This window comes from Callorhinus ursinus, unplaced genomic scaffold, assembly GCF_003265705.2.
Source record: "Callorhinus ursinus isolate GAN/ISIS: 27379988/994484 unplaced genomic scaffold, GSC_fseal_2.0 scaffold56, whole genome shotgun sequence".
NCBI lineage: Eukaryota > Metazoa > Chordata > Mammalia > Carnivora > Otariidae > Callorhinus > Callorhinus ursinus.
Genome location: NW_027397118.1, coordinates 7,429,642 through 7,455,583, shown reverse-complemented (window position 1 = coordinate 7,455,583; position 25,942 = coordinate 7,429,642). Strand labels below are relative to the sequence as shown.

The 25,942-nt window shown below is 42.1% G+C and overlaps 2 protein-coding genes across 7 annotated transcripts in view; both read right to left on the bottom strand.

The window, feature by feature from the left end:
- The window catches only part of ABCC12 (ATP binding cassette subfamily C member 12), a 90,033-nt gene extending 82,343 nt beyond the window's left edge, over positions 1 to 7,690 (bottom strand). For all 5 annotated transcript variants that reach the window (XM_073884346.1, XM_073884342.1, XM_073884343.1 and 2 more), the window contains exon 1: positions 7,551 to 7,690. The gene's annotated coding sequence lies outside the window, so the exon portion shown is untranslated. The remainder of the gene's footprint in view (positions 1 to 7,550) is intronic.
- Positions 7,691 to 19,963: 12,273 nt separating this feature from the next.
- The window catches only part of ABCC11 (ATP binding cassette subfamily C member 11), a 75,120-nt gene continuing 69,141 nt past the window's right edge, over positions 19,964 to 25,942 (bottom strand). For both annotated transcript variants that reach the window (XM_025852355.2, XM_073884380.1), the window contains 4 exons: positions 24,548 to 24,626; positions 23,643 to 23,756; positions 20,545 to 20,709; positions 19,964 to 20,412 (listed from right to left, as the gene is read on the bottom strand). In XM_025852355.2, the coding sequence (XP_025708140.1) occupies positions 20,320 to 20,412; positions 20,545 to 20,709; positions 23,643 to 23,756; positions 24,548 to 24,626 (451 nt within the window). In that variant the 3' untranslated portion in view covers positions 19,964 to 20,319. The remainder of the gene's footprint in view (positions 20,413 to 20,544; positions 20,710 to 23,642; positions 23,757 to 24,547; positions 24,627 to 25,942) is intronic.

Genomic DNA, 25,942 nt, shown 5'->3' with positions numbered 1-25,942 from the left:
TTACCCTGGAAAACCCCTTGCATATATTATATTACAAGAACCACTCCTCTAGAATAATATATTCTTTCTTAAAATAGAATTTTAAAATTAAAATGTCTTCACTTCAAAAAGACAAATCCCCCAAAATGGAAACATAAACAACTGGAGGTGGCAAATGTTTTGTAGGCAATAATTCTGCTCAAAATCTCTTCTATCATTCTATTAATGAATATTAATGACATGAATACTATGGATCCAGCTCTAGATTCCTAATTTAAATAAGAACTCCCTAAACTTCTTGTCAACCTGAGCTGTACTCTATGGACCATCCTCCATTTGCACCACCTAACACTACATTCCAGCAATGCCACAAGTCTGAACAAATCCCCAATTATTTCTGCTTCTTGGTCTTTGCACTCACCACTGTCACAACCTAGAACAATGTAACATCCTTCCCTTTACTTGACCAATTCCTGTTCAGCATTCAAGGCTCAATTCAGACATTTTCTCCTCTGGGAAAACTTTCCTACTTACTTATCTATTTCCCTAAACAGACTGAAAAATAAGCACACAATAACACACATGAAAATGTAAATCACAGCACAGTGTTAGCCCTGGGTAGGGGGGGCACACAGAAAGAAAACAAAGACTTAAAGCTAAGAATTTAATCAAAGAAATAAAAAGGAGCATAAAATAGTAGATTAACCCCAAATAGCTTTATTAAGATATAATTGACATCTCAGTGCTAACCCTTAGTGGGCAAGGAGGAACAGAAAAAGAAAAAACAGAGGGATAAGTGGAAGACAAATAGTAAGCTGATAGACTTAAACCCAATGACATCAATAATTACATTAAATATAAATGGAGTAAACACTTCAATTAAAAACTAGAGATTGTCAGACTGGATGTAAAAACAAGACACAATGATATGGTGCCTACAAGAGATGGATTTTAAGTATAAAGACACAAATAGATTGTGAGTAACAAGATAAAAAAAGAACTACCATGCTAACAGTATCAGAATTGTCAACTCTGTGAGCAACACCGTTCTTTACAGTGGAGAAACCTGACAAACACTACTTCAAACCAGGTGACCAAGGTCAACATCAACAGTAACAAGTCATGCTAATCAAAAGACATAATTTTTTAAAAGATCAAAATTTTTAAAACATTGTTTAAAGATTAAAAAGTAAAGCAACACGCTGGTATAAATGTGATTCACTTAACTACAAAGAATTAGTATGCAAAAGTTACAAAGAATGCTCTATATATCAATAAAAAAAGGACAATCAATTAGAGAAGTGGGCAAAAGATATAAACTGGCAATTCACAGATGAGCCAAATAGAAAGACACAAAAATGCTCCATCTCTGAGTATCAGGGAAGTACGCATTAAAGCCACAATCATAGTAAGAACTATTTATCATTCTTCAGATAGGTAATATTTAAGTCTGAAAATTGTAAGTCTTGGTATATGTATGGATCACAGCAGCTCTTAAACCCTGCTGATAGGAATATAAATTGTTTAACTAATTTCTTTTTTTTTAATTTTTTATTGTTATGTTAATCACCATATATTACATCATTAGTTTTTGATGTAGTGTTCCATGATTCATTGTTTGTTCATAACACCCAGTGCTCCATGCAGAATTGTTTATCTAATTTCTAATTCAACTTGGCATTACCTGAACCAATTCAAGATTATTTTACTAACATAGCCAGCAATTATACTCCTTAGGTATATAAATGCTCAGAACCAATTCCGTCTGTTCAAGGAGTCCCATCAGAGTAACCATAAACCTTGCATGCTCCTTTTCATTGTCCTCACAAATTCTCCCCTACATCTGCTGCCTCTTTTCAATCATACTAATGTCAACACTGAACTTCAATCTAGAAAAACACAAACAATCCATGGAACTAGAGGGTATTATGCTAAGCAAAATAAGTCAATCAGAGAAAGACAAATACCATATGATTTCACTCATATGTGGAATTTAAGAAACAAAACAAATGAACATGGGGAAGGGAAGGAAAAATGAAATAAGATGAAAACAGAGAGGGAGGCAAACTATTAGAGACTCTTAACTCTAGGAAACAAACAGTTGCTGGAGGGGAGGGGAGATGGGGTAACTGGGTGCTGGGCATTAAGGAGGGCATTTGATGTAATGAGCCCTGGGTGTTATATGCAACTGATGAATCACTAAATTTTACCCCTGAAACTAGTAATATATTATATGTTAACTAAATTGAATTTAAATAAAAAACTTTTAAAAAATCCACAGAAGACAGAATCTCATGTAAAAATATCTCAGTGGTCCCTCTATAGAAATATTTGTAGCAGCTCTTTTTGTAACATTTTGAATATTCATCAATAGGAAAATGGGTGTGTTGTATAATATGAATACCATATATTACTATTCAACAATAAAAATGAATGCAAATCCACACATCAACCCATGTGAATATTGCACATGATAAATTGAAAGGGGTAAGAGGCATTGCAAGAAAACACATACACTGTGATAACCACTTGTGTAAAGTTCACAAACTTGCAAAGCAAGTGTGCACTGATAAATATATTTATAGTAAAATTCCATTTCTCCAAGTAGCCCTGATTCATCTTATTGGAAAATAGCATTAGAAACCAAGATATGAGTGCTGGGTATGTTGTTACTAGGATATTGTTTGTTTCTTCTGGACCCCCTTGGCTGACAGAGCAAGGAAATGTATGTGTGTATATTAACTAGCATATATAGACATATCTAAAATTATTTTTATATGTAACCATCTGAATATATTTAATCTAAGCATGGATTCCTCCTGATTCTCCAGCTATAACTCATTACTGTAATTATCATAATTCTAACCTCCTCCCCTTGCTTACCTATAAACTCCCACTCCAAAAGTGAGAAACCTGGCTCTCAGCATTCACCAGCTATTTGCTTAATTCAATTCCCATACACAGACACAGAACTATCAGAATTGTCAACATATAGGCCTGTGAGAAAAAGCTCTATCAACTAGAATACAGTGCTCCCAAGAGTACAGTATGATGTGGAAAAGAGAAAAAAGGAATGACTTGACAGGGGAGAAACCTGACAAATACTACCTCAACCAGGTGATCAGGGTCAACATCAACAGTGATAAGTCATGGGGATAGCACGTGTCTTTGATATAATGGGATGAGGAGGGCGCTTTACTTCTGTGGTCCTCCTCCCCAAAACCCATAATTCCAGTCTAATCATAGGAAAAATAACAGACAAATCCTAATTGAGGAACATTCTACAAAATACATGACCAGTACTACTTAAAACTTTCAAGTTCATCAAAAAACAAGGAAAATCTAAGAAATTGTCACAGCCAAGAAGAGCCTAAGGAAACATGATGACTGTATCCTGGATGGGATCCTGAAACAAAAAAAAGGGGGGAGGGACATTAGGTAAAAACTAAGGAAAGCTAAATGAAGTATGGATATTAGTCAATAATGATGTATCAATATGTGTTCATTAATCTTAACACATATGTAAGATTTTAATAGTGAAATAAGATGCAATAACCGTCTGTACTGTTTTCACAACTTTTCTGTAACCAAAACTATCCTTAAAAAATAGCTGACTTTTTTAAAATGAGTAAGAAAATATACACCAATTTCAAGATGATGGTTACCTCCAGGAGGCAAAGGAATGAGATCTGGAAGTTACACAGGGATTGCCCCAAGACGTTGTAACATTTAACCATATATTTAAGAATGGAAACCCTGGAACCAGGCTGTCTATGCTCAGTGTCACTGAGTAATGTGGACCACCTGTGCTACCCAAGTTCTGAGGAAGGAGAGAACAGTATGGTGTGGGAGGAGAATGGGGTTAAGGAGAACTTATGGGAAGTGACACTAGAGCTGGGTGGCTGCAAAAGAGAGAGGTAAGAAGGAGAGTTTGAGAGAAAGCCCAGGTGAGGCATTCAGCTGATACTGGGTGTGTGGTACCTGCACAGTGAGGCTCTTAAGGGCACCATGTGAGCAAGACCAAACCCTGGGCAAAAGTCCCCCACCCTAACCCCAAGAGCCTTCCCATGAGACTTCGTGTTTGGCTATTTATCAGAAAGCCCTTCACAGCTTCCTCTACCCAAAGCATCATGCACAGCCCCATAGTCCCATCAGCTTTTCCAGATTTGCTGCAGGAAGGCAATGAAGGGGGATGCTCAGGGATGCTCAGACTGAGAAAAGTAAAGAAATTGGCTTCTCATCCTTGGATGGGTCCTTGGCTCCTTAAATAAATGCAATCCAGCCCTGGCCAGAGAGATAGGAGGAAGGAAATCTGGACATGGGCACAGCCTTGCATGCAGTCTTTCTACCACATTCTTATTCTCCCTGTTACTGCCACAACATGGGCATGAACAGCTAAGCCGTGGTCCCTGACCAGCTGTCTGTGACATCCCACAGCTTCTCGGCCACTTTCCCTGCCTGCTGGGCCCTGAGCGCTATGCAAACGCTTAGTCTGAGCAAAGCAGAGGTAGAACGCAGGGCAGCTGATAAAGAAAGAGCTCACTACAAGTTCTGAAACCCAACTGAAATTATTTGGGGGAGAGAGAATCACAGAATCCAAGAATTAAAAGAATTCAAGAAAACATCAGCCATGGAAAACTCAGTGTCTCGAGTGAGAATTTCCTTCTAACCAACCAGACCATGATTCAGCAAGCCTTGGTAACAGACCCCAGTCACCTCTCAAGACAGCCCTCATGGATATTTTGGCAAAGAAATGGATAGCCTGACTCTAGTCATGAGAAAATATCAGACAAACCCAAAGGAACATTCCACAAAACCACTGGCCTGTGGTCTTTAAAATTGTTTGCATTATGAAAGATTAACAGCAACTAAAGATACTTGACAGCTAAAAGCAATATCCAATCCTGCATTGGATCCTGGACCAGGAAAAAAAAAATTAAGCATGTTATTTTGGGACAACTGGGGAAACTTGAGTATGAACTGTAGGGTACATAGTAGTATTTTATCAAAGTAAAATTTTCTGATGTTGATAATTGTACAATTTGACAATTAATAATTGTGATAATTACAGTTATATAAGAGAATGTCTTTATTCTTAGGAAATATATACTACAGTATTTAGAGATAATGGAGCAAAATGTCTCCAATTTACTCTCAAATGTGTCAGAAAAATAATAATTATGCATAGAGAGAGAATGTTAAAGCAAATGCGGCAAAATGTTAATTTGCAATTCGGAGTGAAGGGTAGTTAAAATTTCTTAGCATTATTGTTGTCACTTTTATGTAGTTTAAAATCATTTCAAAATAAAAAGTTAAACCTTTTTTTAAAGAAATAGCCCTAAAGGAAATGAATTGTTTTCTTTCTGTGGAACTGAACGTGATTTTCCTGCAGCAGTCGCTCTGTGCTCAGGTGTCATGCGGGCTACATTTATCCTTCCTTACGTGCCCTCAGATGTGTGAAGACAATCATTGTGTTCCTCTGCTCACCCTCAGCAACCCATCTGCAATTTCTCTCCTGTCCAAACTACATGCCCCAGTCCCTAGAATCCAGATTTCCTCTTCCTGAGAGGGTGGGCTTCACCATCCATGGAGAACCATTACTATGACCTCTGTAATTTTTCTCGCTTTCCTAATGGCAAAGAATCCTGGCAGCAAGCTGTCATGGGCTCATCTTAAGGGGTCTGGATTCCAAAATGCCAAACAGGAGACCAGGCCTCCCTGGCCATGTTCAGGTAATCAGAGTGCATAAGAAATTGGTGCTGGGAGGTAATTTCCTTGAGTACTCCACAGGGAATGCAGAGTTATGATTACCTAAGATGGTTTGGAAGTGTTGCAGCAGGAATGGCACCTTGCTAAATTTGGCAGCCCCGGGGGAAAATGAGACTTTTTAAATCAGGAAGTCTGCTTTGGCTAACGTCTCTATCCCCCGTCTGTCGTGCCATCCTCTGCCAGGAGTGAGGAGATGCCTGGAGCGGCAAATCTGCTTGCTGGCAGCTAGGGGGTGGGGGCGGGGGGGCCTGATGGGAGCTGAAAGGAGTGAAGACAGGACCAGGCCAGGGCCCCTGCAGCTATCATGACTCTGTTCCTGGCAGCCTTTTTCCACTCATAGCATCTGAGGGTTGGCAGGGGATGGAAGAAGGTCCCTGGTGCATCCATCCCTCTGCTTTCTGGCAGGGCATTCCTAACCTGACCTCAATGGACCTGACAAGGTAGAAGCAGGAAGGACTCTCTTTAGAGCAGTGGATTATGGACCACATATGATTTACAGGTCCATTTTATTTGGCCTGTACAGTTTTTAAATTTTTCTGAATTTGAATTAGGAGATATCATATTAAAAGAGAAAAGACCTCTGGCCAGTGACGAAATATCAAGAGCTCTGCAAGCCCATGTGGCTACAATCCCCTCATACTGAGCAACAGCAACCCTTTTTTTGCCACAATTCCACCACTCCTTATTGTCTCCCCAACTCTGGGGCTCTGGGGACTCAGCATTTATCCTCACCTTTGCACTGCTCTTTTCCTTATAGTAGATCCATTTTTCTCTATCCTTGCTCTACAAAAGTAGAGGACAAAAGATACCTAGAGGGCGTTTCAAGAAGAAATATTTTCCACATCTACTTACTTTGCTCAATTATGTTCCATTTCTGCCTCTCTAACCTAGAAAATTAACAAGTAGCAATTCTTGTTTCAGAATTGGATTCTTAGTGTTCCTTTGTGCCCATAATGGAAGTCCTTCCTTAGCATTCCCCTGCATCAGTCAAATGCAGATATACTGTTAATGATAAAATCCTTCCCAGATAAGAGATTATGACCCTGTTGATTTCTTGATAAATCCATTCTTAATTTTAAGCCACCCAAACAACCAATATCAAATGGTCTTATATCCTCTCCCCAACTCCCATAGCCCCTTCCTCCATGCCCTGGCCAGCCTCCAGCTCAGAGGAGAAGCTCTGTCCAGCTGTCCCCAGCACCCAAGTGGGTAGCCAGACCCAGGACGAGGGGCTGCTTTTGGGAGAGAGAGGCAGGAGGTGACGAGAGGGCAGAAGGAATCTCAAACAGGTGAGAGGATGCTAAGCCTGGGGAGCAGGAACAGGGGTCCCACACAGTGACCTCTGATGAAGTCTCCAAATGAGGTCACCCATTCAGTTACAGAGATATTCTGACAAGATGGAAGGAAGATGAGAACTCCCATCTTAGACCTGTGGGAACCACGCGGGGGTGCACAGTGAATTTAAGTTGCTTTTTGTTCTCTTAAATTTAAAAGTCCTGTGATTCAACTGTGAACAAGACAGTGTGTCCATGTGTGTGTGTTAAAAGACTTCGTTTATTCAATGTAGGCCTTTGTATGTCACAGATTTGGATATCCTGGCTTGGCATTTCTACTTTTTCTTGTACATACCAGTGGGCTCCAAAGACAGAAGTGCCCCAAGCCTCCCTTCTACTCTGGGAAGCCACAGGTCCCTGCCGACTCCCACGTGGGCAGCCACATTTGATGTGGTGTCACCCCCCACAGCCTGTCCTGGGGAAGACAGATGGGCACTGGGGGCTGATTGCTGCAGAGAGAAGCTCTACCTGTGCCAGAAATGCTAGCGTCCTGGTCCCGAGGAGGAGGAGGAAGGGTCCAAAGTCCTGGGGCTCAGCGGCTGTTGCCTGCTGCCTGTCAGCCTGAGTCTTCTTCCATCCACGGACCTCAGATTCAGCTTCCCTGTCCCACCTACCTGGAGCCCTCTTCTCCAACTGCCCCATTTAACTGTCGCTCCCACCACACCCGTGGAGGGAACTCTGGGGGACCAGCATTCCCTCTGCCACATTAAAGGGCACTGCCCCGTCCCACTCCTTCAGTGACAGCCCCAGTTCCCGCAGTGTGCTTGCACAGCCGCCCCTTCCTAGCCTGTCCCATCATAGCTTTGTATAAGTAAAGGAGAAAATGCCCCCCAGCAGCCGCCATTCTACAGGTGAGGAGCGTGAGGAATGAGAGGCCCTTCATGACTCGCTTGGGATAAGGCTGAGACCAGTAGCCAAGTCTCCTGACTCCCAGTCAGAGACCTCCCTCTCCATGCTCCTGCAAAGGTAAAGCAACTCTGAGGTCAAGGGGTGAGGTGTGTGTGTTGGGGCCAGGGGTTCTCCAATCTTCAAAACAGAGAAAAGCTCATTCATTTATCCAAAAATAAAAGGTAACCTGAGCTCTTTTTTTTTTTTCTTGAATTAAATGAAAGGTGAGGCAGGGCCTGGCTCTGACAGCGAATTCTTACATATAAAAGTTTCCCATTTACCTTTGCAAACTCCGGAGGGCAGAACTTTTCCAATGTCTTAAGATCCTTCAAGTGCCTGGCCACGGGGCCTTGCTCAGCGTTGGCTGAAGAATTCCAGAGTGGCCAGGGAATGGTTGGGAGTAGGCAAATATCTAAATTCGGAAATGACAAATCTGGATTCACTTTTAAGAATTATTTGGACACCTTGGAAGACCTTCCCCCCCACCTGACTCCCATGGATTTTATGTCACATTTTACTGGAATATTTCAAGCCTGCCCAAAGCCTCTTCCCACTTTTATCCTGGTCAATCCTTGTCCCCTGCTGGCTGTTTCTGGATTGCAGTTCCCAGGGGAGGCTGCCACCACCCAACAGGGTACTTCTATTCCTGCCCAAAAGGGAGGTGGGAAGTGGGGAGAGTCTGTACTTGATTGCTGGTTGCCAGTAGAAAAAGATACAAGGAGGAAGGCTCCCTGGCCTCAGTGGAAGGCTGGCCTGCAGAAGCTGTCCTTATGCAGGGCTGTGTCCCCTTTTGTTTGCCTCCATTCCTTCCCCCATAAATGCAAATCACCGCTGATAATATCACTTGACATTTGTAGAGCCCTTTGTCTATCATGAAGTTCTTCTCCCTTTTATTACTTGATCTTCACAACCGCCCTGGGAGGTCTCTGAAACACAGCCCAGACTTGCTTTTGCAATTTCCAAACAGATTTGAATGCTGTCAAGCTTATAGCAAATTGATGAGCAGTTTTTCCTTTGAGTTCATCGAAGGTCTGGCAGAGATGGATCTCTACTGAGACACGTAGTATTTTGGTACTACATAAAGACGATTGTTTGGACTGTCAGGTCACTGATTCTGGAGTGAAATGATGGAGGGGGGTTGTGCAGTCTCTGCCAAAGAGGGCCTGAAGAAACGAACAGACAAGCTCCTGTCCCAGACAGTGTGGACACCCACGAGAGGCCAGGACACTGAGATCTGAGCAGGGGGTAGACACCGCCACCCCGGGGCTGAGGGCGGCAAGAGAACCCATTGGAGTACAGGAAGAAAATATTAGAAATCCTTTCTAGGGACGCCTGGGTGGCTAGGTCAGTTGAGTGTCTGCCTTTGGCTTAGGTCATGATCTCGGGGTCCTGGGATCAAATCCCACATCAGGCTCTCCGCTCAGCAGGGAGTCTGCTTCTCTGTGCCCTCTCTCTCAAATAAATAAATAAAATCTTAAAAAAAGAGAAATCCTTTCTATATTCTTCCTCATCCTTACAAAAATAATATTTTTCTGTATGAATATAATGGGACAGTAATATACATGTATATGCTATACATCATTTTCAAATAAATATATATGCATGTATCAGGAGTCTGTGCCCCCAAACACCGATGGTGGTGCTGGGTGGAAGGTGTCAAGAGCACTCCTCTTGATCATTTTCCCAGCTCTGAAGTTCAGTGAGGCCTTTAATCCAAAGCGAGTCTGTCTCAATTCTCCCTAACCCCCCCTTTACTGGCATATCTTCAATAAACCGTAAAAGACATGAGCTCAATCAATCTCAAAAGCATTTTTGTAAATAACTTTTTTTAAAGATTTTATTTATTTATTTAAGAGAGACCAGGGGAAGGGGCAAAGGGAGAGGGAGAAGCAGACTCCCCACTGAGTGTGGAGTCCTCCAAGGGGCTGGACCCAGGACCCTGAAATCATGACCTGAACTGAAGGTGGACACTTAACTGACTGAGCCACCTAAGCACCCCTGTAAATAACTCTAAATATATATATATATATGTGTGTGTGTGTGTGTGTGTTTTTCTGTATATATACAGAAATCAGTGTGTGGCATTGCAGAGTCAGTAGCATATAGTGGTTAAGAATAGAAATTCTGGAATCAGATCTGGGCTCAAACCTCTAAATTTCAGTTTCCCCGACTACAAAATGAGAACACTAACTTCAAAGCATTGGAAGTTAATTGAGGATTAGATAACATAAGGGAAGTGCTTAACACCATGCCTAAAACATTGTAAACACTCAATACGTGGTAGTTATTAGTGCAAATAATAATTTTTTTTTTAATTAGCCGGATCTCAGGAGAAATAAGCATCCGACCTTCTGGGTCACTGTTGGAATCTGTCCAATGGAAGTACACAAAGAATCTGCTAAAGGAAGGGGCTTGGGTTTTTCATTTCTGTTTGTTTGCCTTATGAACTAAGGAAGGAGCTGCAGAAGGAAGAGCAAACAAAGTTGATGTCAAATGAATTGGAAAGTAGTTTGGAATTTGAATTGGCTTTTAAAACAAACATAGGTTAATGAAGCAGAAACACATATCTGCAACAATTAGAGTACAAGCTCTCTAATAAACGACAAAACATGTTCTTGGGCAGAAAGCATGAGTTCTGGCCTCAGCTTCACCACTCAGATCTTAAGATAAGTCCCTTGGCTCAGAGCTGAGCCGGTGAACACAAAAGCTCCCCACACAGGAAAGGTGGCCCTCCCTTCTCAGGACTGGGAAAACTTGGCTTATTGTGAACAATTTTATTTTTTTTTCTCTAAATGGCTAAGTTGTGAAGATCTTTTTTTTTAAAGAATTTATTTATTTATTTGATGGGGCGGGGGGGTTGAGGAGACCACAAGCAGGGGGAGCAGCAGACGGAGAGGGAGAAGCAGGCTCCCCGCTGAGCAAGGAGCCTGATGGATGCGGGGCTCGATCCCAGGACCCTGGGATCATGACCTGAGCCAAAGGCAGATGCTTAATATTTAACCAAGTGAGACACCCAGGTTCCCCCAAGTTGTGAAGATCTTGTAATACATCTTCGTTCCCTCCTCTCACTTAAGGAGCTCAGAGTGAAAACTCTCAGCTATCTCTAACAACGGACAGTACACAATCTTGTGGCATGCATAAGAGGGAAATGATGTCCGTAGAAGTGTTCTGTAAGCTCTAAATCATGAGCCAGACACAACCCCAGAATTGTGAGGTATATCAATGGGTGTGGAGAGAAGAGGTGGGGAGCATTTCAAGGAGTGCTGAGTGGGACTGAGGCCCTCATATTGTAACAGAAGCTTCTGGATCAGTACAATTGTTGCTAGAATGCAGCTCATATGACAAAGCACTTGGGAGCCAAGGATTTGGCAAGAACTATTATTATTAAATCAGAAAATTGTACTTCTCTTTGCTGTAATGAGAAATGGTTTTGCCTTAATACTGCTCACACTTGCTGCAATGGTGGCCAGAATTGGGTAAGGGTAGGCCAGGCATCAGAACTAGAACTTCTGCGAAGGGGCCAGCCCATCCACCCCTTACCCTGAGCAGGCCGTGCCTGACCACGCCACTGGGGTAAGGCCTTTATCCCCAGCGCTTGCTGTCTGCCTGTCCCTCCTTCTCAATGCCTTTCCTCCCTGATTCAGATTCGAATTTCAAGCAGGCTATTAAAAGCCAGTGGTGTAGGCAGGGTACCTTCGCTGTCTGGGACTCAGTTTCCCTCTATAAAATCAAGAACTGAATTAAATCAGGGTTTTTAACCTTTTTTGTGCCATAGATCTCTTTGGCATTCTAGTGCGTTCTTACAATAGTGCTTCTATTGTATAAAATAAAGTACATAGGATTGCAAAGAAAACCAATCATAATGAAACATGGTTAAAAAGCCAAATTTGGATATTATAATGTTTCTATGCTGATGTGTTAAACAAAATGATCTAGCAGTAGGTCTAATAACTACTCTAATTCAAAGCAGTGATGCACAGGATATTTTCAGATACCTGAAACAAGTGAAATGAGATTTGAGAATATCTATGATTCTGTTGGTGATAAAGTCACAGGTAATAATAATACTATTATAGTTTGTTACCTCATTCATAATCGTGGAAATGCTAAATTTCAGTGAGGAAAAATAAAGACACAATTTTTTCCCCATCCAAATTCACGGGTCCTCTGAACCTAGCTCAAGAGTCCATGGACCACAGGCTAGGGAACATCCAGACTAAAATCTCTGAAGTTGCTTCTGACTCTGACACAGTTGAATTCAAGAGAGTTATTTAAATGAATCAGGGGGAAATAGAATAGGGGACATTTAGGATAACGGGGTGAAATTTTACTATCTTATCAGCAGGCACTGTAGTATATCATAGGGCGGAAACTAGTTTTGTTTACAGAAGTGCTTTATTAGGTCTCCTGGAATAGACTATGAGACCCTTGTGACTTGTCGGGCAGGAAAAGGCATCAAAAATCAAGAACTGAACTGCTCTGCATAACACATGTCCAGGAACTGGGAGGTGAGGGCAGAGTGAACCTAGAGAACGTTGGCATGGAGGACACTGGAGTCTGAGGGACTAGACATGGAGAGACTCCTCAAGAAGATGGTGCCTGGTATCCAATTAGAGGTTGTTGTGTTACCAGGATAGAAACCCCTCTTTTGGCCCAAAACTTCACTGAAGTCATCTACAAGTACAAAGGAAATAAAGGAAAGTGCTGGGTTCTCCCAGGTCAACGTGATGGAGAAAAGGAGAGTCCACATTGCCTACTGAAATGTTCAGGGGGTCTGAAATAAAAGAGGTCAGAAAAATAAAAGTGTCCTGAAAATACATAAACTTTGAGGAACACATTAAAATGAGGGTTTAAAAATCTACCCCCCAAATAATTATAAGAACATATTATGAGCAACTATATGCTAGCAAATTAGATAATCTGCAAGAAATGGATGCACTCCTAGAGATGTATCAACTACCAAAACTGAACCAGGAAGAAATAGAGAACCTGAACAGACCTATAACCACTAAGGAAATTGAAGCAGTCATTAAAATCTCCCAACAAACAAGAGCCCAGGGCCAGATGGCTTCCCCGGGGAATTCTACCAAACATTTAAAGAAGAATTAGTACCTATTCTTGTGAAACTGTTCCAAAAAATAGAAATGGAAGGAAAACTTCCAAACTCATTTTATGAGGCCACCATTCCCTTGATCCCCAAACCAGACAAAGACCCCAACAAAAAGGAGAATTACAGATCAATATCCCTGATGAACATGGATGCAAAAATTCTCACCAAAATACTAATCAGTAGGATCCAACAATACATTAAAAGGATTATTCACCATGAACAAGTGGGATTCATCCCTGGGATGCAAGGTTGGTTCAACATCCGCAAATCAATCGACATGATACAATACATTAACAAAAGAAAGAACAAGAGTCATATGATCCTCTCAATAGATGCAGAAAAAGCATTTGACAAAGTACAGCATCCTTTCTTGATCAAAACTCTTCAGAGTATAAGGATAGAGGGTACATACTTCGATATCATAAAAGCCATCTATGAAAAACCCACAGCGAATATCATTCTCAATGGGGAAAAACTGAGAGCTTTCCCCCTAAGGTCAGGAACGTGGGCAGGGATGTCCACTATCACCACTGCTATTCAACATAGTACTAGAAGTCCTAGCCACAGCAATCAGACAACAAAAAGAAATCAAAGGCATCCAAATCGGCAAAGAGGAAGTCAAACTCTCACTCTTTGCAGATGATATGATACTGTACGTGGAAAACCCAAAAGACTCCACCCCAAAACTGCTAGAACTCATACAGGAATTCAGTAAAGTGGCAGGATATAAAATCAATGCACAGAAATCAGTGGCATTCCTATACACCAACAACAAGACAGAAGAGAGACAAATCAAGGAGTCTATCCCATTTACAATTGCACCCAAAACCATTAGATACCTAGGAATAAATCTAACCAAAGAGGCAAAGGATCTTTACTCAGAAAACTATAAAATACTCATGAAAGAAATTGAAGAAGACACAAAGAAATGGAAAAACGTTCCATGCTCATGGATTGGGAGAATCAACATTGTGAAGATGTCAATGCTACCTAGAGCAATCTACACATTCAATGCAATCCCCATCAAAATACCATCCACTTTTTTCAAAGAAGTGGAGCAAATAATCCTAAAATTTGTATGGAACCAGAAGAGACCCCGAATAGCCAGAGGAATACTGAAAAAGAAAAGCAAAGCTGGCGGCATCACAATTCCGGACTTCCAGCTCTATTACAAAGCTGTCATCATCAAGACAGTATGGTACTGGCACAAAAACAGACGCATAGATCAATGGAACAGAATCAAGAGCCCAGAAATGGACCCTCAACTCTATGGTCAACTTATTTTTGACAAAGCAGGAAAGAATGTCCAATGGCAAAAAGACAGTCTCTTCAACAAATGGTGTTGGGAAAATTGGACAGCCACATGCAGAAGAATGAAACTGGACCATTTCCTTACACCACACACAAAAATAGACTCCAAATGGTTGAAAGACCTAAACGTGAGACAGGAGTCATCAGAATCCTAAAGGAGAACACAGGCAGCAACCTCTTCGACCTCAGCCACAGCAACTTCTTCCTAGAAACATCACCAAAGGCAAGGGAAGCAAGGGCAAAAATGAACTATTGGGAATTCATCAAGATAAAAAGCTTTTGCACAGCCAAAGAAACAGTCCACAAAACCAAAAGACAACTGACAGAATGGGAGAAAATATTTGCAAATAACATAACAGATAAAGGGCTAGTATCCAAAATCTATAAAGAACTTATCAAACTCAACACCCAAAGAACAAATAATCCAATCAAGAAATGGGCAGAAGATATGAACAGACATTTTTCCAAGGAAGACATCCAAATGGCCAACAGACACATGAAAAAGTGCTCCACATCGCTCGGCATCAGGGAAATCCAAATCAAAACCTCAATGAGATACCACCTCACACCCGTCAGAATGGCTAAAATTAACAAGTCAGGGAACGACAGATGTTGGCGGGGATGTGGAGAAAGGGGAACCCTCCTACACTGTTGGTGGGAATGCAAGCTGGTGCAACCCCTCTGGAAAACAGTATGGAGGTTCCTCAAACAGTTGAAATTAGAGCTACCGTTCGATCCAGCAATTGCACTACTGGGTATTTACCACAAAGATACAAATATAGGGACCCGAAGGGGTACGTGTACCCCAATGTTTATAGCAGCAATGTCCACAATAGCCAAACTGTGGAAAGAGCCAAGATGTCCATCGACAGATGAATGGATAAAGAAGATGTGGTATATATACACAATGGAATATTATGCAGCCATCAAAAGGAATGAGATCTTGCCATTTGCAGCAATGTGGATGGAACTGGAGGGTGTTAGGCTGAGTGAAATAAGTCAATCAGAGAAAGACATGTATCATATGATCTCACTGATATGAGGAATTCTTAATCTCAGGAAACAAACTGAGAGTTGCTGGCGTGGTGGGGGGTGGGAGGGATGGGGTGGCTGGGTGATAGACATTGAGGAGGGTATGTGCTATGGTGAGCGCTGTGAATTGTGTAAGACTGTTGAATCACAGACCTGAACCTCTGAAACAAATAATACATTATATGTTAAAAAAAAAAAAAAAAGAAGAAGATAGCAGGAAGGGAAAAATGAAGGGGGGGAATTCAGAGGGTGAGACGAACCATGAGAGACGATGGACTCTGAGAAACAAACTGAGGGTTGTAGAGGGGAGGGGTGTGGGGGGATGGGTTAGCCTGGTGATGGGTATTAAGGAGGGCACATTCTGTGTGGAGCACTGGGTGTTATATGCAAACAATGAATCATGGAACACTACATCAAAAACTATTGATGTAATGTATGGTGATTAACATAATATAATAAAATGTAAAAAAACTCTTTGGATAATTTCTAGTCATTTTTTTCTATATGCAGTCCAATTCTGCACATACAGATTTTCCCTATCCTTATTTTTTTATTAATTTTCTTCCCCTTTCTAATCATCCTGTTGATCTCCTTTCTTAGATTCCTTAAATATGCTTACCCATATATACACCAATGTTAGAACTAATGCTATTAAATAATAAATAACTTTCTCTTTGACTTTAAAAACAAAACAAAACAAAACAAAAAAAGAACCTTCCCCCTTGGGACGCCTGGTTGGCTCAGTCAGTTAAGCATCTGCCTTCGGCTCAGGTCATGATCCCAGGGTCCTGGGATTGAGGCCTGCATTGGGCTCCCTGCTCAGAGGGAAGTTTCTTTCTCCCTCTGCCTGCCGCTTCCCCTGCTTGTGCTTTTTCTCTCTTTCTCTGACAAATAAATAAATAAAATCTTTAAAAAAAATAAATAAATAAAACCCTCCTGTCCAGATCACATAGGACAGAATAATCTTGGCTAACCTCTGAGTTCTCAGAGTGTGGTCCCTGATCAGCTGCATCGGCAACATCTGGAAACTTGTTAAATAGGCAAATTCTTAAGCCCCAGACCCACTAATTCAGAGAGTTTGGGGGTGGGACCCAGCAAGCTGTGTTTTAATCCTCCAAGCGATGCTGGTGCTCATTCAAGTTTGAGAGCCCCTGCCATCGGGCAACTTTAAAGATTTTATTTTATTATTTATTTGAGAGAGAGAGAATGAGAGATAGAGAGCACGAGAGGGAAGAGGGTCAGAGGGAGAAGCAGACTCCCCACAGAGCAGGGAGCCCGACGTGGGACTCGATCCCGGGACTCCAGGATCACGACCTGAGCTGAAGGCAGTTGCCCAACCAACTGAGCCACCCAGGCGCCCTTAAAGATTTTATTTATTTATTTGAGAGAGAGAGAATGAGAGATAGAGAGCACGAGAGGGAAGGGGGTCAGAGGGAGAAGCAGACTCCCTGCTGAGCAGGGAGCCCAACGTGGGACTCGATCCCGGGACTCCAGGATCATGGCCTGAGCCGAAGGCAGCCGTTTAACCAACTGAGCCACCCAGGCGCCCCGGGCAACTTTATGTTTATAATTACATCCCAGCATCATCTACCCCATAAAGTTATCCAATCCAATTTCCCACACATACAGAATCCCTGCCAGCACTCAGCCTTGGAGGAATGCTCTAAGCCTGTGAGATATCAGCTATGTCCCCTCACCCCATACCCAGGAGAGCTGTCAGAGTAAGCTTCTAGCCACTGAGAATTCCCTGTCCCAAACCAGCTACTCCCTAGGGGGACTTTTCCAATGACCTGAACATCTGGGCCTTCAGGGCCTGGGGCTGACCTTTGGAGTGACTTCTAGAGGAGGCCCTTCAGGAAAGTGAAGAGTGATCCTGGTTCCCTGGTGGCTTTCCTATGAACAGCTCCCATTTAGCAGCGTTTCTCTTAAAATGGAGGGTCCAGAGCTGGGAATGATGCAGGGCAGGGCCAGGGCCAGTGGTACCGTTGCTTCCTTTCATCTGTCCATCCACCTGTTGTCACTGTGGACCACATCACATAGCTTATGGGAAGTTGTTTGCTGCATTGGACCAGGAGGAAGGGTAGCTAGGAGAAGGCTAGGCCTGAGGATAAATTAGGTCCTTTAAAACCCCTGCGGACCTCTTAACTCTAGAGAACAAACTGATGGTGACCAGAGGGGAGGTAGTTGGGGAGTGGGAGAAGTAAGTTATGGGGATAAAGGAGGGCATTTGTCCTGATGAGCACCAGGCGATGGATGGAAGTTGAATCATTTTATTGTATACCTGAAACTAATATTACACTGTATGGTCACTAACTGGAATTAAAAAAATTAAAACAACAAATCAATTGATTAATTAATTAATTAAGGACTAAAAATAAAAAATAAAAAACCTGGGCACCAAAAATACTCTGATCTCCTCCCCACCAGAATGTAATTGAGAATACACATAACAGCAAACCATTACATAAGTGTAAGGAAGTAGAACCAAGTTCTGCATTCACTCATTACAATGATTTTTGCATTATTTTTGAAATATCAAATATTAATTTCTAAAATTTTATTACAAAATTGTTCAGATGACCAAAAATACATATTTAAGAATTATTTAAAGAAAACAAAATCATATACTTAACCAGTCAGCTTAAAAAAATATTACCAATATTGTTAAAGTATACATATAATTTTTCAAAAAGTTCTGTTTTATTGCTGTTTGGAGCCAATGGTACTCAAGTTTTGCTTCACATTAGATTCACCTAAAACTTTAAAAATCCCAAGGCTCAGTCTTCACCTTAAACAATGAATCAGAACTTCAAGGAGTGGACATCAGTGTTTTAAGGATTCCTTGGGTAATTCTAATCATTCCAGAAGGAGAAGCTGCTTCAAGGGAAGGTGGAGAAGGGCTCTATCTTGTGTGTTCTACTTCAGGGGTCCACACTTCCCCTGGTGGATTCTCAGTGGCTTTAGATCAGAAACCAGCAGGCTCTCCCTCATTTCTGGGAAGAGCCTGCCATCTGCTGGCCAACTCCAGGAAAATATGGCCACTACAGCTGGCCTGGTTCGAAGGATGCCTGGGTCAAGTATCACGGCCAAGGGGCAATCAGTTTGTGAAGCTCCTTCTCGCAGGTGATGAATGCAGTTGTTCCACAGCAGCTCTGGGAGGGGGCAGGTCAGGGCAAATAGAGTCACTTTCAACTTGCAGATAGGCATCTCTATTACCCCAGAGTTGGAACAGGATGGGAGCAGAAGGGGCTCCCAGGCACTCTTCAGGGCCTAAGAAGAAAAAGGCAAGGGCCCAGGGGAAAGGGATAAACTGAACAAAGGGATTTTTAAGAGAGAAAAGACACCTAGGGAAAGTCCTTGGGAAGAGAAGCAGGGGTTACCTAAGAACCTCAGGAAGGGAACAGAAGGTGATGTACATGTCTCACTAATTCTGGAACTTGGGCTTTTTCCTCTGTTTGGTCCAAAGATTACATCAGCCTGTCATGGTTCTTTCCCAAGGGGATTTGTTGGCTGTTCTGTCTGCCTGGAACATTCTTTCTTGCACAAGCAAATATTTGTTCAGGTTTCAGGTCGGTAAACCACAACCTTGCTTCTACCTGGAAGCCTGCTCGAACTCTCCTCATCTCCGGCACCCTGTCCTTGCTCCTGCCACTCAGTTCTGGAACCATCTGTTTACTTGTTTACTGTTCACTCATTCTCATAAGATCCCAAATTCCATGAGGAAAGGGACATCATTACACTCCCAGCACCTACCCCAATGCAAGAAACAGAGCAAGAATATTTGTTTACTGAATTGATTTTTCTTATGGCAAGACCAAACACTGTAATCTGAAAACAAAAAGAAAATACTTTGAAACGTATTTTGCCCCCAACAATGAGTTCTTTCTGGTGGTAAATTGAAAATAATTACCTTTTTCTATGTATATATCTATAACTACTTGGGGGAGTAGGCAGACCAGTAATCTTATTTCCAGTTGGCACATGTTATAAACTAACTCTTTATTCCATCCATTTATGCTTTAATCAGTAAATAAACATGGTGGATAGCTACTATTTTGGGCCTGCCCAGTGTCCATATCCATTTCTCCTTCATGTAGTAAGACCATCCCAATTTTATTTTAGAGAAATAACCCCCTCCATTCTCAGTCCATGTGATTCAGGACAGCTGAACCCATCCCCAGGTCCAGGTGTAGGCATGGGACTTGGGCCCAGCTGGTCACTGTATTCCAACAGCCTAGCATGTGATTGGTTCAGGGATGAGCACATGACCCAAGCTGACCCAATGAAATTTAGCCATGGAACTTTTGCCGGCACTTGAGGAAAGAGGAGACCAAAGAGTAAAGCCAAAAAAGGAAAGTAGAGCTGAGAGAAGAAGCAGAGACATCTTTCAGATATTGGCACTCAACCTAGAACTTTTTCTGGACCTTTCCATTCCATTAGCCAATGAAGTCCCTTTTCCAGAAGTCAGTATGAGGGATTCTCTCCTCCCTGTAGCTGAACGAGTACTAGCTAACAAGAAAGAGGAACAGAGAATGTGACTTTTTCTTACTTTTATTTTTTACAAACTCAATACAGCATTTGCAATGCTTTTAAAACTATAATAAGCTTTCAAATTATTACGAAATTACTCAACATATCAGTTAAAAAGAGGCATATGATGATTTGACCACATGGTCTCAAAGGGTGCGGGGGTTCCCAGATCTGGGGAGCCACAGAGTGGCCTATTACAGGTTTTGCTCCCCCAGTCTTCTTTTCTATCTCACTGCCAGCACCCCTGAGCACATTTCAGCCCTGCTTTCAGGAGAAGTAGCCATCTCTACACAAGAAGGTCATAGATGCAGGTCTCACAGCTACACTTGGCTCTGCCATCAGGCCACACGCAGTCCCCAGTTCTCCTTAACTCAGCGAAGAATTGGCTGTTGCCAGTAGGGCAGCAAACACAGAATCAGGCTTCTGCTGCAGGACCTCGGGTCTATCAAACTCTACAACCTGGGAGATGGAGAAAGGAGGGGAAGGGAGGGAAGGGACACCACTGAGCTTAGCCTTGAAGGATCCAAAGGCCTCCTGGGATGCTGGCCTGAGCGAACATTCTCCCACTGGCCCCAGGGACACGGCTCTCACCTTCCCGTTGCTCATGACCAGGATGCGGTCACAGTTGAGTACAGTGGTGATGCGGTGTGCAATGACCAGCACTGTGCAGTTCTGGAAGGCTTCACGGATTGTGTGCTGGATCAAAGTATCGGTTTCCATGTCAATGGAAGCTGTGGCTTCATCAATAAGGATGATCTGGTGAATACAAAATAGGGGTGAGGGCAGTTTGCTTGAGCCCTGAGACCTGGATCTAGTCCTGGGTCTACCATTAATCCACTGAGTCCCTTAGCTGGAAGGTGAGCGATATGGATTGGGTTCAAAACCCACTTAGAACACTAGTTGTCCATTATGTTAGAGAATATTAGGTTTCAACCAAGAGCTTGTGTGTGTGTGTGTGTGTGTGTGTGTGTGTGTGTGTGTGTGACCAGAGAATTAAACTCTTGAAAATGAAAATGTCCCAGTGGTAGGGGCGCCTGGGTGGCTCAGTTGGTTAAGCAACTGCCTTCGGCTCAGGTCATGATCCTGGAGTCCCGGGATCGAGTGCCACATTGGGCTCCCTGCTCAGCAGTGAGTCTGCTTCTCCCTCGGACCCTCCCCCCATCGTGCTCTCTCTCTATCTCATTCTCTCTCTCAAATAAATAAATAAAATCTTAAAAAAAAAAAAAGAAAATGTCCCAGTGGCAACTTCTTGTTTTATGAACTGCCTTCCGATTCGTCTAAATTAACATAGACCAGCGTTCCCCAAAACAGGGCATGCACACATGTTTGGATGGCACATGAGATGGTGTGGCTGGACTATGGATAAACGTTCTCTTTAACATTTTTATTTTATTTTATTTACACTATATGTTAGAAAAATATAACTAGCACAGAAATGTGATTTCACAAATGTTACTGTTTAGAATGAGGCTGTTTTTAAAAAGAGGGCATCACGAGTAAGTCAAAGGAGAGATGGTGCGCAGATATGACAAAAATCATAAAGTGATGACTCAAATTTGGGAAACAATGGAGAAAGCAACTTTGGCACCAGTGGTCTAGTAACTGTAAAATAAGGAACTGAGTGGTTGAGAAAGTGCTACATGCATATTGCAGATCCTGTCTTTCATCTCTGCTAGAAAGAGGGAGATCGTCCTCCCTCCTGAAATCTTCTCCCCAGCTTCCGACCCCACAGGGGTCTGCTTTTTCCCCAGAGCTCTGACAGTCTGTACCAACAGTTTTTGCATTTATCATTAATTAACCATGGTGTGTGCTGTGAGTGCATGCGAGCACCTGTGGGCACATATGTATATATGTGTGAGTGTGGAGGAGGTATATGTACATATGAGTATGTGTGTGTGGCCTCACTTGAGAAAGTTTGCTCGCTACTAGTCCAGGTAGTCAAATATCTAAAATTACTGGCACAATATTTGGAAAACTTCAAGAAGCACTGTCTGATGAAACTTTTGAAAAATATGTAATTTTGGAAAAAAGACAGTCTCTTCAACAAATGATGCTGGGAAAACTGGACAGGAACATGCAAAAGAATGAAATTGGACCATTTTCTTACACCATACACAAAAATAAATTCAAAATGGATGAAAGCCTTAAATGTGAGACAGGAAACCATCAAAATTCTAGAGGAGAACACAGGCAGCAACCTCTCTGACATCGGCCATAATACCTTCTTATTAGACATGTCTTGGGAGGCAAGGGAAACAGAAGCAAAAATAAATTATTGGGACTTCATTAAGATAAAAAGCTTCTGCACAGTGAAGGAAACAATGAACAAAAGTAAAAGGCAACCTATGGAATGGGAAAAATATTTGCAAATGACATATCTGATAAAGGGCAGTATCCAAGAACAATAAAGAACTTATCAAACTCAACACCCAAAAAAACAAATAATCCAGTTAAAAAATGGGCAGAAGACATAAACAGACGTTTTTCCAAAGAAGACATCCAGATGGCTAACAGACACATGATAAGATGCTCAACATCACTCATCATCAGGGAAATGCAAATCAAAACTACAATGAGATATCACCTCATACCTGTCAGAATGGCTAAAATCAATAACACAAGAAACAACAGGTGTTGGTGAGGATGCAGAGAAAGGGGAACCCTCTTACACTGTTGGTAGGAGTGCAAACTGGTACAGCCACTCTGGAACATAGAATGGAGGTTCCTCAAAAAGTTAAAAATAGAACTACCATATTCATCCAGCAATTGTACTACTAGGTATTTACCCAAAGTATACAAAAATACTGATTCAAGGAGATACATGCACCCCAATGTTTATAGCAGCATTATCAACAATAGCCAAATTATAAAGAGTCCAAACATCCATCGACAGATGAATGGATAAATAAGATGTGGTATATATATACAATGGAATACTAGCCATAAAAAAGAATGAAGTCTTGCCATTTGCAATGAGATGGATGGAACTAGAGTGTATTATGCTAAGTAAAATAAACCACCAGAGAAAGACAAAAACCACTTATATGTGGAATTTAAGAAACAAAACAGATGGATATGGGGAGAAGGGAAGAGAGGCAAACCAGGAAACAGGCTCTTAACTATAGAGAACAAAGGGAGGGTTGTTGGAGGGGAGATGGGCAAGGGATGGGTTTAATGAATGATGGATATCAAGGAGGGCACTTGTGATGAGCACTGGGTATTATAAGTGATGAATCACTAAATTCTAGACCTGAAACTAAAAAAAAAAAAAAGTAATTTTGCCCTGGAACAGCTATCATCTGATTTCCAGCTCTAATAAAGAGAATGTCCTGCATCCAAGTTTTAGAAAGAATATACAATAGGCAACTTTTAAATTAATAAACTTCTAAACTTTCAACTTTTCATAAGGAAAGTGCATCGTGATTTGGTTCTGGTGGTGGATCATTTCAGCTTAGATGCAGAGTTTCAGTGTTTGAGAGAACCTAGGCTGAGTCCCCACCTACATGCCTCGCCCACACTAGATATGTAGAGAATGGCCACCAGTGACATGAGGAAGCCCTTTGGGTGTTTGTGGAGAGGACGTACAGCACAGCACCCACTACCCTACAGAGACGGAAGGAGAAACAGCCAGTGTGGTTTCCCAAGCCAGGTGTCATCCGCAGCCTCCCATGGCCATTCTGTGGTCTCACCTTTGAGTTGCGAAGGAGTGCTCTCGCAATGCAGAGCAGCTGCCTCTCCCCCACAGAGAAGTTTCTGCCACTTTCCACCACTTCTGCTTGCAGTCCTTGTGGTAACTTTGAGATCTGTAATATCCAGGAAAATGAGATGTAGGCTATGTAGGCAAGACCTAACCTGACCCCTACCAGACCTCCCCTGTAGCACTTTGCAACACTCCTTGCCTCTCTATACTCTAGCCACTGGTCTTTCTCTTCCTTACCTGTGCCCCTCTCACTCCAGTCTCAGGGTCTTTGCATATGCTGTTGCTGTGCCTGGAATGTTCTCTCAAAGATCTGTGCCCTACTGCCCCCTCAATATTGGGTCTCAGCTCCAACTTCCCATCTTTAAAGAGGCCTTGCTTGGCCACTTCATGTAAAGGAGCTACTCCCCATATGGATCATATGGTAATTCTACCTTTAACTTTTTGAGGAACTGGCAAACTGTTTTTCACAGAGGCTGTACCATTTTATATTCCCATCAGGAATGCACGAGGGTTCTGATTTCTCAACATCCTCACCAGGATCTGTTGGTCTCATTACCACATTTACAGCACTTACCACTATCTGAAAGCCTCTTGTGTGTCTATTTGTTGTCTGTATCTCCCAGTGAATGTAAGCACTAGGAGGGCAAACACCTTGCCTACCTTGCTTTTGCTGCATCCCCTGAGCCTAGGATGTGCCTGGCTCACTGTTGGTGTCTGAGTGCCATCAGACTTGACTTAGGAATCCAAAATCATCTCATCTCCGTAAGATTATTTAACCCATGCTCCAAAGTGGCAGCATCTGGAATATCATCTGAGATGAGCCCCAAAGGACCTGCAGGCACCACTGTTGAAGAGGCAGGTTAAGACCAAGAATCAGGTCTTAGAGCTACTTACTGTCATGCTCAGGAATGTCCTCTCCAAGACATCCCAGATCTGCTCATCTGTGTAGCGGTCAAAGGGATCTAGGTTGAATCTGTCATAAAAGAGGAAGAGAAATGTTCTATAACCACATGTAACCATTGAACAATCTGTTCCATGCACAGTAGATGACCAAGAATAGTTAGAACTGTTTTACTGGGTGTAGAGAAACCCATGGAGTTACCATGAACAGTCATGTCTTGTGCCTTCCCAGTACCCATTCATTCTGCAGGCTATGGCCCCCAAGTTTTATTTGGAGACCACCTCCTCCCCAGCCCTCAAGTCCATGTGGTCCAGGTGGTCCTGTACCACCAACTGCAGGGGTGGAGTAAATGACTCAGGCATAAGTAGATGGCTGCAACCATCTTGCTTTGGGAGTAGGCTCATTGAGTAGCCTACTCCCAGGTACAATGAGTAGCCTCATTGAAGGCTAGGAATGAAGCCAAAGCAGAGTTGGGGGACATTAGGCCCCTGAATCAGTCTTGATCTTCCCAGTATCATGAGCCAAAGAGGGCATTTTTAGTTTAAGCCACTAGGGATTGTGTGTGTGTGTCTCTATGTGTAGGTATATGTGTGTTAGAATATACATATTTATTATTTAAATGCTTGTAAGTATACAATTCAGTGGCACTAAATACATTCACAGTGTTGTGTAACCATCCACAAAAACTCATCATCCCTATCAAAATCTCTACCCATTAAACCCTTCCCCCTCCCTCAGCCTCTGGTAACTTCTATTTTACTTTCTGTCTCTATGAATTTGTGTATTCCAGACACCTCATTTAAGTGGAAATATATAACATTTGTCTTTCTGTGTCTGACATATTTCACTGAGCATAATGTTTTCAAGGTCCATCCATATTGTAGCATATATCAAATATTCATTCCTTTTTATGGCTCATTAATATTCCATTGTGTATATGTGTGTGTATTCATTTATCTGTTGATTAACATACACTTGAGTTTTTTCTACCTTTTCGTTATTATGAATAATGCTACAAACACTGATACACAAATATCGGTTCAAGTCCCACTTTCAACTCTTTTGGGTATATACCTAGAAGATTTGCTGGATCATATGGTAATTCTACCTCTAACTTTTTGAGGAAGTGCCAAACTGTTTTTCACAGAGGCTATACCATTTTATATTCCCACCAGTAGTGCACGAGGGTTCCGATTTCTCAACATCCTCACAAATACTTGTTATATTCCTTTTGCTTTTTTCTTTTTTTTCATGATAGCCATCCTAGTAGGTGTGAAGTGGTATCTCACTGTGGTGGGGTTAGTTTTTCTGTCTCTTGCAGTGAAAAAATCCTAATTGATCATCCAAACAACATCAGGTTGGGATCTATCTGGACTTTACACCCATTA